Below are 14,496 nucleotides of genomic sequence, written 5' to 3' on the forward strand. Positions count from 1 at the left end.
AAGTTCTGGATGATTCAATGAGATTTGTCTTCATTGATCTTTTTTGTTTGTTTGTTTGTTTTTCTTTTTTCAAAGAAACAAAAATGAGAAAGTGATGTGAGGTAGTTATCAAAACATTGGAAGCTCTTGGCTGGTGATATAACTTGCGTGGTGTGTGCATAGCTCTGGGTTTGGTGGTTCTCCACCCTGGAAAACAAACCATAAATGCTGTTGCTGCTGAAAAGTAAGTAAATTGCTTGTTGAGTTAAAGGTCTCACCTGGCATCTGGACGAATGGAGGTTGGGAGGAGCTGACGCTGCCCTGGAAGGCAAACAGAATGCAGGTGTTTTCATCATAAGCTACAAGCTTGAGTTTAATTTTAAAGTCAGGAATATATTTTTCCAAACGATCCTTTCTTTCTTCCTTCCCTCCTTTCTTTTCTGGGTGTGGATGTGTGTTTGAACACATGGGTTTGGAGGCCAGAAGTCCCCAGGTTAACCTTGGGTGTTGTTCTTGGGAAGGCCAGCTGGCTATCATGGTTTTTGAGACAAGATCTCTCAACAGGATCTGGGCTTGAGGTTAAGGCTAGACTGGTTGGCTGGTGAGCCCCAGGAATCCCCGTCTCCACCTCCCTAGCACTGGAAGTGTGAGCATATACTACTTTGCCTCGCTTTTTGCATGAGTCCTGGAGTTTTAACTCAGGTCTCCATGCTTGTGTAGCAAGCACTTTATGAACCGAGTTATCTCTTCAAACTCCAAACGCTTATATTTTGATGCTTAGAACATTTCTTGAGGATTTGGAGGTGGACAACTTAGAGTAGAATATAAGTTTATTATGTGGAATAGAATAATGTTTTAACAAGGAACAGAGAGAAACCAAATTTTTAAATTCCGATAGACATGCCAACAAGCATTAGCTAGACAAAACAGAATGATTTATCTTGTGTATTACTGTTCAGGTCAATACTCATTCATAAAATATCTATTAGACAGTGTTTTATATGCACATATATATTAGTGTGTTTGCAGCCTTATATGTGACTGGCATTTGGCTTCAACCCTGGATGGCAATGTTTTACTGTGGGTCTTTATGCAAAATAAATAATCCATGGAGTACAGGAAACCTGAGCATGATTTGTCCTTCTTGCTTAAAGTAGCATGGTTCATAATAGACATAATAAACATTTGTGTAGTGAAAATGCAGTTTGAGACAGGGTTTCTCTGTGTAATAGCACTTGATGTCTTATAACTCACTCTGTAGACCAGGCTGGCCTTGAACTCACAGAGATCCACCTGCCTCTGCCTCCCAAGCACTGGGATTAAAGACATGTGCTGCCATGGCTGGCTAAGATGCATTTCTTAAAGAGCCCACAGAGCAGTGGTTGTGAGAGGGTGGGGGAAATGGTAGACAGAATACTGTTCTGCAGAAAGACTGAATGTCTTTACATTTCATTGACTGTATGTGTGCCTGTGTGTGTGTGTGTGTGTGTGTGTGTGTGTGTGTGTACATGTGTTTTGTGTGAGTTTGTGTGTTTATATGTATGCCTTGTGGGAGGGTGCACTTGTGGCTGTCAGAGGTCAACTTGCAGGAGTCAGTTATGTCCCTTCACCTTCTGGGTATGGAACTTACTTCATCAGGCTTGGAGGTGAGTACTTTTACCTACTGAGCCCCAACACTGAAGTCTTATATTAATTCCTAGTAACTGTAACTGAACCTAAATATTAGAAATAGGATCTTTGAAGGTATAATTACTTAAATTAAGATGTGGCCATACTGGATTAGGATGGGCTCTCAATCCCATATGACTGATGTCCTTATAAGAAGAGAAGACAGGCTAGATAAATGGCTCAGTGTTTAAGAGTACTGGCTGTCCTTCCAGAGGACCCAGGTTCAATACCCAGCACCCACATGGTGACTCCCAACCATCTATAACTCTAGTCCCAGAGCATCTGATGTCCTCTTTCTGGCCTCTGTGGGTACCACATGCAGGCAAAAGTAATCATACACATAAAACAGAATTTAAAACACTGTTTTTTTCAAAGAAGAGAATAATCAATGATATAAACATAGTGAGGGTCATATGGAGACACAGAAACGTGAATGATTTAACCTCAAGATTAAGAATCAACCACAGCCAAGCACTGGACCATGCTCTGGGAGTCCTTGGTGAGAGGGAGGAGGGATTGATTGTACAACGTAGGTGGAGGGGTCAAGGTCACGATGGGGAAACCCACAGAGACAGATGACCTGAGCTAATGGGAGCTCATGGACTCTGGACCAATAGCTGGGGAGCCTGCATGGGACCAGCCTAGGCCCTCTGCATGTGGATGACAGTTGTGTAGCTTGGTCTGTGGGGCCCCTAGCAGTGGGGTCAGAACCTGTCCCTGGCACATGAGCTGGCTTTTTGGAATCTATTCCCCATGTAGAGATGCCTTACCCAGCCTTGATACAGGTGGAGGCACTTGGTCATGCCTCAATGTGATATGACATGCTTTGTTGACTCCCATGGGAGGCCTGCCCCTTCTGAATGGAGGAGTGAGGGGGGCAGGTCGTAGATGAGAGGTGGGAGGAGGAGAGGAGAAGGGAGGAAGGAGGAGAAATTGTGGTTGCTATGTAAAATAAATGAAAAAACTTAATTTCAAAGAAGGGGAAAAAAGGATTAGGGATCAAGGTTGGCTGGTGGAAGCTAGGAGGAAGTGAAAGGGATTCTTTGCCTGGAGGAGTCAGGGACCAGGACCTGCCGGCATCTCCAGAATGGGAGACAGTGTATTTCTATTGCCTTGTAATCTGTGCTGTAGCTGCCGTGGGAGACTGACAATGAATGACTGGGGGAGGTGAGTGATGTGGGTGTTAGGATGAGTGGGGACTCATTCTAGAGGAGGGATGCTGTACCGGCATCAGCATGAAGGGTACCTGGATGGGCAGGGTCTTACGATATTACAAGTGGGGACTGGGAAGTCCGTTCAGTATCTGCTGTGCAGGCACTGAGATATGAGTTCGGATTTCCAGAAGCCATGTCAAAAGCTGGGCAGGCAGCATGTGATTATAACCCACACCTTAGGGGTAGGAGTTGCAAACAAGTGCATCCCTGAGGCTTGCTGGCCAGCCAGGCTGGCTGACTCTTTGAGCTTCAGGTTGAGTGGGAGATAATGGAGGAAAGACATTCAACAGAGACCTGAGACCTCAACATGCACATGTACACATGTGCATGCACCATCCATGGACACAGCAGCATACACGCAGTCACAGATAAAATAAAAAAAACTGTGAACATTACACAAGAGAATGCTAGCTCTGAAATGGCCCCGGGTAAAGAAGGTGGTGAAAATGCATTTCAAGGAGGTTAAGTGTCCTTAGAACTCAGACCTCAGGCCTGAGCGCTTAGCCTATGCCCTCAAGGTCCCGCAGACTACCAAGAGAATCTTGTTCAACCACCCTGTGTGTTTCTAACACCCTGTATCCAGTCTCCATTGACGGTGAACTCAGTGCCCTGGCTGCTTCTCCATTCTCACTTTTTTCTCCTGGAGATCTCTGATTACATAAACTCAGCTGGGAAGGGTCTCTTCTCTCTCCTAACCATCTCTTTTGATCATATGGAATATGCTTAACTCTTATTCCATATAGAACTTTTCAAACATTTAAAGATAACCCATCATTTTCTAACTGTCTTGTTTTCATGTGTACATGTTTAAGTGTGTGTGTGTGTGTGTGTGTGTGTGTGTGTGTGTGTGTGTGTGTGTGTGTTTAAGGACCAGAAGAGGACAATCTTGTCCACCTTGCTTTCTGAGGCAAGGTCTCATTGGGAGCCTTGGGGATCAATGACAGTCTGGCTGGTCAGCAAGTCCCAGGGGTCTTCCTGTTTCTGTCTTCATGGCTCTGGGTTATAAGTGTGTGCCATCATGCCTATCTTTGTATGGAGGTGTTGGATAGTGAATTCAGGTCCTCATGTTTGTGTGGTAAGCACTTTACCGACTGAGTAGTATTCTCAAGAGCACCGCTACCAGCTGTCTTCTTAGTCACTCTGTCTGCTCCAGTGCACACTGCAGATGGGTGGCCCAGCACTTATTCCCACAGTTCCAGGGACTGGGACTCTGAGGCCCTCACTTGGTTCTTGGTGAGGGTCCCTTTCTGGTTTACAGTTGTCAGATTGTGACTTCAAGTGACACATAGAAAGCACGTATCCAACATGCTAATTAACTCCAAGTCCCCACCTCCAAATACCGTCATACTGGAGGCTAGAGCCCCATCCTAGGAATCTTGAGGTCTCAATCATCAGCTCGCAGCACTGACTTTGAATTCTGTCTACCGGGTAAAATATCATCAAGGAGGCATAGTATCTAAGAGAGAAGACTCTAGATGTTTGAATCCCAGGCCTACCTCATTTTTGTGAATTTTGGGCACATGAAAATTAAATCAGAGCATAGGTGTGGAGTGCCTAAAATAGTACCTGGCATACAGTAGCCAGTGTATGCTAGATGACTATTGTTACCCGAGTCCCCTCTTATCATTGAGGCATAGATATACCACGTTTTTCCTATGTATACATATTAATCAAGTTTAGCTTGTAAATTGAGCTCAGTAAGAGATTGTTAATAAGAATATAGAGCAGAATTAATACAAATTCTGTAATAAAATTGCCAACACCACTTCTCTCCCTGCTTTGGAGTAATTATTAAGTGGAACAAGGTTGACTCAAACCTAAGCACTGAGATGTGGTGGTGTTGACCAAGAAGCATCTCTCCTTTTGCTATGTTGAGAGGAGGTCAGACCAGGGCCTGTGCATGCCAGATGAGCTACCTCCCCATCTCAAGGAGAAGGCTTCCAAGTGACTGAAGGGCAGACAGCATTTATGGTGCAGACACACTGGACAAAGGTAAAATTCCTCTCCTGGGCAGGACCTGGTGGAGCAGCAGAGATTTTATCTGCTTCTCAGCATGACATACAATGTGAAACTTAAGAATTATTTATCTATGGAATTTTCTACTGAATATTTAAAACTGCTGTTCTCAGGGGCTATTTCCGACTCCTTTACTGGCTTTTGGGATCCTGCTTCTCAAACTGGTTGGACTGGGGGCGAGGATGATGTTGTGAATGAAAGGTCAGTTTGATACCTGGGCCTTCTGGATACTTTTTAAGTCCCAGAGCACCATGGGCTTCTCCCTCAGCATCACTCATCAGCCCCCAGGACTCTGCACTATGCTAGGCTGCAGCCAGGCTGCTCACTGCTGACAAAGATCCTTGTGGCTTCTACAATTCTCCTCTCAAAGTCCCCCATCTTTCCTTTCCATCACCAATGAACACCTCACTCATTTCCTCCTTCTACATAATCTTAATTATTACCATGGAAATACTGGCAATGTTCCTGCCCAAACCCAATTTTAATACTGGGAGGCTCTACCAATTATGAGTCTAGTTAATTTTATTTATAACTCAACAAAAAGAAGCCTCTTGTGTTCTTTCCCTCTATATAATTTCACCTTGTTCCCACTGTTGTAATTATATACTATTTCCATTCTTTATGGTCACCCATAAAATTTTACCACACCGATTTAATAAGGCCTCCAAACAGTATCTTAAACCTTCTACTGAAAGACAAGAGCTCGACCATGCTCACTCTCACTGCCATTGTACTATGGCATTTTCTTACACCTTGGCCTGTTTTATTCTTAAAATTAGGCAGCCACAATTTAGACATCACTGTTACAGTACCCAATTCTCTATCAGATTTAATTCTATGTTTACCTTTTCCTGGTTAGTATTCTACCAGACTTTCTGTATTAGTTTCATCTTCCAAAGGCAACTCTTAGAAAATTCCTTTAATGTGCTTTTCTGTAGTAAACTATTTCAGATTTTATTTATCTGCAAGCATCACTTCTTTTGACCTTGTACTTAGAAGATAATTCTGATTTTGCAATCAGAACTTTTTAGTATTTAATTTCTTGGCACTTTGAAACCATAAGCCCACTGTCTTTGGTTTCCATAATTTCAGTTAAAGAAGTCTGATATTATTCTTAAAGTGATGCTGTGTGACAAGCTTTCATTTCTTGTTGCTTTTAAAATAGATTTTTCACCTGCCTTTTAGGTTCTTCAAGCTCAGCTCGTATTGACTGGAAGTAGATCCTTATTCTCTTTCTTCTGCTTGGTGCAGTGTATGCTTTGTGTCTGTGTGTCTGGGGTTTCACGTCTCTCTTCAGGTTAGGACTGTTTTGAACAATGATCTCCTTCAATCTTACTCCATCCCTATCATATCCCCTGGGACTACTTAGATCTACTCTGCATCTTCTACTTTTAGCTCTGTATTTTACAGCCACCTCTTGTTTGCCCTCCATCCATGATTTTGTGTTTCTTCATAGTTGCTAGAGATTGGTATAAATTTCTTCAGACCTCTTTGGTTCACTAATTATTCAATTGTAATTTGCTGCCTAACTCATACATTAAGTTTTAAAATATTTATTTATGCACAGGAGTGTGTTGGTGCATGTGCACATACATGTATGTGTGAGTGGAGGCCCCAGGTTGATGTTGGGTGTCTTTGACAGTTGCCTTCCATCTTAGATTATGAAGCAAGGTCTCTAATTGAACCCAGAGCTCACTGATTTGGCTGAAGTGTCAGCAAGGTCTCTATCAAACCTGGAGCTTACTGATTTGGCTAAACTGTCTGTCCAGCAAGCTCCTGGATCCTCCCATCTTTGCCCCTTCCCATCCTTAGCACTGAAGTTATATACATAAGCATGAGCTGTGGTGACTATCTTTTTTTCTTTTTCTTTTTTCTCTCTCTTCCTCTCTTCCTCTCTTCCTTTCTTCCTTCCTTCCTTCCTTCCTTCTTTCCTTCCTTCCTTCCTTCCTTCCTTCCTTCCTTCCTTCCTTTCTCTCTCTCTCTCTCCTTTCCTTCCTCCCTCCCTCCCTCCCTCCTTCCTTCTCTCTCTCTCTCTCTCTCTCTCTCAATCTCTTTCTTTCTTTCTTTCTTTAGTTATTTTTTCTTTCTCTTTCTTGATGCCAAGCATCTAAACCCAGGATCTCAGGCTTGTATGACAAGCATCTAACTAAACCATCTCCCTAGATCCATATTGAGTTTTTTTTAGTTAATATTTTATATTTTTTGTTTTGATAAATTCTACTTTAAAGCTTGCTTAATGATTTTTGTCCTAAAAACATCCATGAAGGTAAGTTTCATTATTCTCATTTTATTGACTCGAAGACTGAGACACTGAGGGAACACACACGTTTCTTTCTAGGGTGGGTTGCTGTGGTGGCAGAGGGTGGATCCAGCCAGGGACTCTGATTTCTAGTTCTTTACCACCATACCAGGCTGCCTCCCAAAACTTTTAATAATTTGAAAGTATAAGTAGAAACTCATCACTCTTTTAGAAAAAATTAGCTTAAAGGAGAGTTAGGGACATTTAGAAAAATTATATAATTATTTACAAGCTCATAGAAATGTCAGATGGGATTGGATACTTCTGAGATGTGTGTGTGTGTGTGTGTGTGTGTGTGCAGGGTATATACATATATGTATACACACACATACACACACACACACACACACACACACACACACACACACATATATATATATATACATATATACATACACACACAGGACATATATTTTTCTTATTTTTTTTTTCAGTGACATTTCACTTGGATGGGGCCAGATTTATTCAAGTGTCATTTACATGTACTAAAATTCATAGATCTTAAGTATATGATTTGATGTGTTTTGACGAATTTTGATGAATCCTTACAACCCAGCACCAGAATCTTGTTATAGACCACTTTTATCGAATTAGTTATTCTGTAGTTATAAATGGTGTGTATCCCCTCTATGGCCAGGAACTATCCAAATAAACCATATTAAAACCAACACTAAAACACATCTCTTCGCTTTACCTCACAGAACAAAGAAGAAAGAGCCTTGTGTGACTGGGGAGGATTTCACTGGACAGATTTAAGGATTAGAACTTACTTCTCCATCCCATTCTCAGATTTCATAGGTTAGGAGAGCATAGCCTAGGCCAGACAAACTTCCTTCTCCATGTGAAGGGGCAGCTCATTCCCTTAATTCTTTGTTCAATACATTGTATTCACTCAGTTATTTCTCATCCTACCGATAACATTGGATTTGATATTTCAGAGTCCCTAGCTTTTGACCATGAAAGATGGTATATAATTTTTATTTTGCATACTGCAAACAACAGGATCCTGCAATACCAGGTAGCCAAATTTAGAGGTTTATATTTGAATGAAATTTGCCGATCTGCAACTTCCTGTAGCTAGCAAAGCAGCCTTACAGCTGTCCCAAAAGCCCCTCCATGAAAATGAGTTAATTTGAACTAATAGGTCACCACGGTAGTAAAGTGATAAGATTAGAAGTTTCCCTTGAGTATATTTATTGCCATTTTTATGACCCTATAATATTTTTTAGGTGCCAACATAGTTGAAGGAATATAGTGGGATAGATGAAGAAATACCTCTCGTTGGCATAATGTTTCTTTTGCACTGTTAAATCCATTGAAAATATAACTACAAAATTTGTAAAGTATCTCTTTAAACTTAAAGATATTGATATTGATGCTTCAATAGTAATGATTGTAGCCATTTGTGAGTAGGTATTTACAACATTTGACACATTTAATTTCTCACTACCATCATATCCATGCTTGGGAGGCAGGTCTATCTAGTGATATTATATTTAACTTTCTAACTCCACGTTTTAATAGCTGAATTTAGACCCACCACAAGCCACATGATTTCATTCTGACTTTGTAATGAAGATAAAGTTATGCTGATGTCAACACATGTCACCTTGAAATGGTTACACCTGTTAGGCTGGCACACTTTCTCCCCCTGGAAAATAAAAATGGGCGTGGAGAACTGGCTGCACCAATGTGATAAACAATGTTGCTGAACTCGGGGAAATCTGATCTATGTCATATCGTATATGGTGCCCACACTACCTCAGACATCTTCTAATGAATCTGACTTCTTTTGCAAAAGTTGAAGCACATTTCACTTGTGGACCATGAGTCTGAGCAGTACAATTAATCACAAGCAGGACAAGCAGTGTGTGATGACCAGACATTCCAGTCATGAGCATCTGCAATGTGCCAATTATGTCATACACCACTACCTTAGGTATTGTCTCTGGGTTACAAAAGAAGACACTAAACATGGGAGAAGCTATGTGCTCGTAACCAACCGGCTAGTAAATCAGGGAACAAAAAATGTGAGACTCAAGTCCCTCAAGAATCACTCTTCATTGACTTCTCAAGGACATTGTATCAAACAAGTTCTGTGTACTAGTTCCTCGAAAGAATCATGAAGTTCATTGGCCACCCCTGATGGGGAAAACCACCACAGGGCTTTGGAGGTGCCAGGAGAAAATAATTAATTGCTCAGATTAGGACTTGCTTAAGGAGACAAGCCACCTGTGAAAATAAAATATGGCTACTGTTTCTTGGAAGCTCCGCTCCCCCCAGAAGTGGAGCCACTGATCCCCCCAAAAGTGGGTTGTGGTTTGACTTGACTGATAAAATATAGCCAAAGGGACATGTTTCGTATCTTAGGCCTTGCGGGGATTTGAAGGTTGCTTCAGTCTGCATGAAGTCAAGGTGAGGTGATCCTGCCGACAGCCAGCCGCACCAACTGCCAGAGCAGCAAGCGAGAATGCTCCTGGCCATGCGCTTCGCCTGAGACTCCAGCTAAATGCAACTGCATGAGGAGTCTCTGGGCGACAGCAAATGAAGATCCAGATGACACTCCAAACTGTAAGAAACGACCATTGTTTTAAACTTCCAAGGCCAGGTGGTTTCTTAGGCAGCAGTAAGTAGCAGACCCATCGGCAGGAAGCATAGCTCATGCAATTCAATGGCGTGTTCCTACTGTCTACAAGTGGGAGATTAGACACCAGGCTAGTGAGTGTGCTGAGAATTTCAGTTTGGAGCCTGAGGGGGCCAGGAAGCTCCAGGTACAAGGAACCCCATGAACTGAACACGGGGGGTGGGGTGGGGAGGAGAAGCTTGGCTTTTTTATAAGAAGCAGAAAGCAACCTGCTCAGAGGCAGCAGACATTTCATTTGGTTGCTCACATTAAAAGATAGCATGTGCCTATTGTGCTCCAGGATTGTGGTAATTTCCAGAAACACAAAGAAGACACGGGCTTTTTTAGTCAGCATGTAGATTCACAGGGACAATAGTCATACAAATGTGGGGTAATCAGAGAGCAGTATTGGGAATAAGCGCTGAAGACAATGGAACCAGCACTTCCTGTAGCTACTTCTTATCAGGCTCTACATCAGGCATTATATATGTGCCACTCATTTTTAGTGACAACATGTGTCAGTTATGTAGACATGTTTGAGTTCTCTTCAATGTGCTAAGTGTTCTCACTGAGTGCTTACCGTTAATTTTCATAAGCTCTTCTGAGGTAACCTCTAGTCTATAGCTTGACCTGTTCAAGGTCACATGACACAGGCTGGGTTCTAATCTAGATCTGTTTAACCATATTTTGGTGTTGGTAGAGAAGCAAGGGCAAAGTTGGGGTGACTGACTGTCTCGAGAGAATGGGATTTAAAATGTCATAATATAGATATGGCACCTGAATCTAGTCTGAAAAGATGAAAGTAATTCACTAAGTAGATTGGAGACGAATGTGTCATTGTGGAGAAAAGTAAGGCTTGGGATGTTTGCAGCAGCATGTCTGAGGTGTGGGAATGCAAGCAGGAAGTGTGAAGATGGGATGGTGATGAGAAGCGGGAGGAAGATGCAGGAGCATGGTTACAAAGGGCCTTTGAGCCCTGCTAAGTGGTTGGACTTTGTCCATCAGTGGGCAATGATTCTTCAGAGTCTCAGTGGTGTAGACATTATGGAAGAGCTATTCCAGAACACCGATTCTGATGCTGAAGCCATGGGTCTGGAGTTGTTGGTAGAGTGAGTGTACAGCTGTTAGAGTCCAGCAGGGACCTGACGCTGAGAGTCAGGCAGGGTGTCAGATGATACTTCTGTCTGCATCTGTCTGTTTGATATTCTTTTAGATGATGTGTCAGGAAGGCCGACTCACGTCTGTAGGTGCTAAGAGCTGTTCTGGCCACCGTACAATTCCCTGGGCTCTTTCACCTTTTCTTCACCATCAGTCACCTTCCCTCAGAGGGACTAGGACATTCCTAGTTGCAAGGTTACAAGCTTGTAGTTCTTCCACAATTTAGTTTAATGGCACATTGTGCAGCTCCAATCTTAAGGCCAGTATTAATGTTTAATTGAGGAAGGACTAGTGAAACATCCTTATAGACACGTTTACAAAGCCTCACTTTGTGTGGTGTCTTCACTCTTGCTAGTCTGGGTAACAGTAGGGACTACTTCATTGATATAAAAGGAATAAATGATTGTCTTAAAGCTCTCAAAAACACCTGCACACCTATGAACATATAATTTTTGACAAAGAAGCCAAAAATGTACAAAGGAAAAAAGAAAGCATCTTCAACAAATGGTGCTGGCATAACTGGATGTCAATGTGTAGAAGGCTGCAAATAGATCCATATCTGTCACCATGCACAAAACTTAAGTCCAAGTGGATCAAAGACCTCAACATAAATCCAGTTACTCTGAACCTGATAGTAGAGAAAGTAGGAAGTAATCTTGAATGCATTGGCACCGGAGATCACTTTCTAAATATAACACCAGTAGCACAGACACTGAGAGAAACAATCGATCAATGGGACCTATTGAAACTGAGAAGCTTTTGTAGAGAAAAGGACATGGTCAACAAGACAAAGTGACAGCCTACAGAATGGGAAAAGGTCTTCACCAACCCCACATCTGACAGAGTGCTGATATCCAGAATATATAAAGAACTCAAGAAATTAGACATCAAAATGCCCAACAGTCCAATTAAGAAGTGGGCTATAGAACTAAACAGAGAATTCTCCACAGAGGAAGTTCAAAAGGCTGAAAGATATTTAAGGAATTGTTCAACATCCCTAATTATCCAGGAAATGCAAATCAAAACTACTCTGAGATACCACCTTACACCTGTCAGAGTGGCTAAGATCAAAAACACAGAAGACAGCTTATGCTGGAGGGGATGTGGAGCAAGGGGAACTCTCCTCCACTGCTGGTGGGAATACAAGCTTGTACAGCCACTTTGCAAATCAATATGGTGCTTCCTTAGAAAATTGGGAATCCATCTCCCCAAGACCCAGCTGTAGCACTCTTGGGCATATACCCAAGGAATGCTCAATCATTCCACAAGGGCATTTGCTCAGCTATGTTCATATCAGCTTTGTTTGTAATAGCCAGAACCTAGAAACAACCTAGATGCCCTTCAACTGAAGAATGGATAAAGAAAATATGGTACATATACACAATGGAGTACTACTCAGCAGAGAAAATGACATCATAAGGTTTGCAGGCAAATGGATGGATCTAGAAAAAAAATCATCCTGAGTGAGGTAATCCAGACTCAGAAGGACAAACATGGTATATACTCACACACAGGAGGATACTAGATGTAAAAACAAAGATGACTAGACTGCTACACAACTCCAGGGAGGCTACCTAGAAAACGGGACCCTAGGAAAGACCCAGGGATCACCCAATGACAGAGAAATGGATGAGATCTACATGAACAACCTGGACGACAGTGGGAGTAATGAAGGGCAAGATTTGAGGGAAAGAAAGCTTAGGGGAGCAGGAGATCCCCGCTGGATCAAGAACAGAAAGGGAGAACGAGGAATAACAGACCATGATAAATGAAGACCACATGAGAACAGGAATAGGCAGAGTGCTCGAGAGGTCCCCAGAAATCCACAATGATATATCCTCTGTAGACTGCTGGCAATGGTCGAGAGAAAGCCTCATCTGACCTAGTGATCAGATGACTAAACACCCTAACAGTCGTCTTGGAACTCTCATCCAATAACTGATGGAAGTGGATGCAGAGATCCTCAGCCAGGCCCCAGGTGGAGCTCCAGGTGTCCAACAGTCAAGAAAGAGGAGGGACTGCAAGAGCGTGAATGGTTGAATCCAAGATTACAAAAAGCACAGGGACAAGTGAATGGAAGCACATGAATTATGAACCAAAGGCTGTGGAGCCCCCAGCTGGATCAGGCCCTCTGGAGAAGTGAGACCATTGAATAGCTTGATCTGTTTGGGAGGCACCCAGTCTGTGGGACCAGGACCTGTCCTTAGTGCACAAGCTGGCTGTTTGGAACCTTGGGCTTACACAGGGACACATGCTCAGTCTGGAAGGAGGGCACAGGACCTGCCTGCACTGAATCCACCAGGTTTAAATGAATCCCCAGGGGTGTCTTGGTCCTGGAGGACATGGGAATGGAGGGGAGGGGCTGGGAGGAAGGTGGGGGTTGGGGCGGGAGGGGGGAGAACAGGGGAACCCATGGCTGATGTATAAAATTAAAGCACATAATAATAATAAAATAAAATAAAATAAAAAACACAGAGGTAAAGTGTAGAGTGAAACCATGTTATAATTCTGAGGGAAAGGAACTTATCATGAAAACATGAATTTACTTCTTTAATAATGTGAGTCATAATAGAATATGCATGTTGAAGTCAGTTACTCTGATGCATCAACTTAGGGTCTAATAAGTCGTTACAGCAAACATGTATAAGAATGCTTGTGAATTTGAATGCAGTGGGGAAGGGGCAGGGAGACTTCTGTAGATTTCCACTGTATATAATTGGTACCGATTTCCACTGTATATAATTGGTACAGATTTTCCACTGTATATAATTGGTACAGATTTCTACTGCATATAATTGGCATAGATATCCACTGTATATAATTGGTACAGATTTCTACTGTATATAACTGGTACAGATATCCACTATATATAACTGATACAGATTTCCACCGTATATAATTGATACAGATTTCCACTGTGTATAATTAGTACAGATTTCCACTGTATATAATTGGTACAGATTTCTACTGTATAATCGGTACACTTTCTACTTGTACATTCTCTTTGGCAGCTGCACAATGGATTGCTTTTGTAGTTAAGGCAATTAGTTAATAAATATTAAAATGGATGTCAGACCTTATATCTTTATGGCTAGTCTCAAACATTTGGAAAAAATATGATTCCAAGTGTCTACATTTCTGAGCCATGAGCTGTTTTATGTCCCCTGGAAAGCTCACAGAATTCCAACTTTTTGACAGTTTCTTAAAATTTTATTTTAACAGCTCTCCTGCTTGGCACAAAATTATGTCCAGGCTGTCTCTATGAGAAAGTGATTGCTGTTGCCTAAGTTACAAAATGAAATATATTTTTATACCCCTGGCTCTTGGTGTGCCTTTGAAATGCTGTTTGTGTTTATGTAGCTAAGCTAGAGCAACAGGAGGACCTGGGAAGCACTTGGGCCAGCACAGACCCTGCAGAACGGCAGTCCTGACAGATGGACCTGCCATGGTTGTTTTGCTGTCAAACCTGATTATTTTTGCAAGCTGCATGAAAGAATTCACCACCGGGAATGATTTTAAATTTCATGACATTTAAAAAG

General features: G+C 42.1%; 1 protein-coding gene across 1 annotated transcript in view; it reads right to left on the reverse strand.

Annotated features, from left to right (window-relative positions):
* Positions 1–14,496, reverse strand: part of C7H11orf53 (chromosome 7 C11orf53 homolog) — a 44,050-nt gene that overhangs the window by 4,759 nt on the left and 24,795 nt on the right. The window contains exon 3 of the mRNA XM_036191831.1: positions 258–300. Coding sequence (XP_036047724.1) covers positions 258–300 — 43 coding nt within the window. The remainder of the gene's footprint in view (positions 1–257; positions 301–14,496) is intronic.

The sequence above is a fragment of the Onychomys torridus genome, chromosome 7, assembly GCF_903995425.1.
Source record: "Onychomys torridus chromosome 7, mOncTor1.1, whole genome shotgun sequence".
Lineage (NCBI taxonomy): Eukaryota > Metazoa > Chordata > Mammalia > Rodentia > Cricetidae > Onychomys > Onychomys torridus.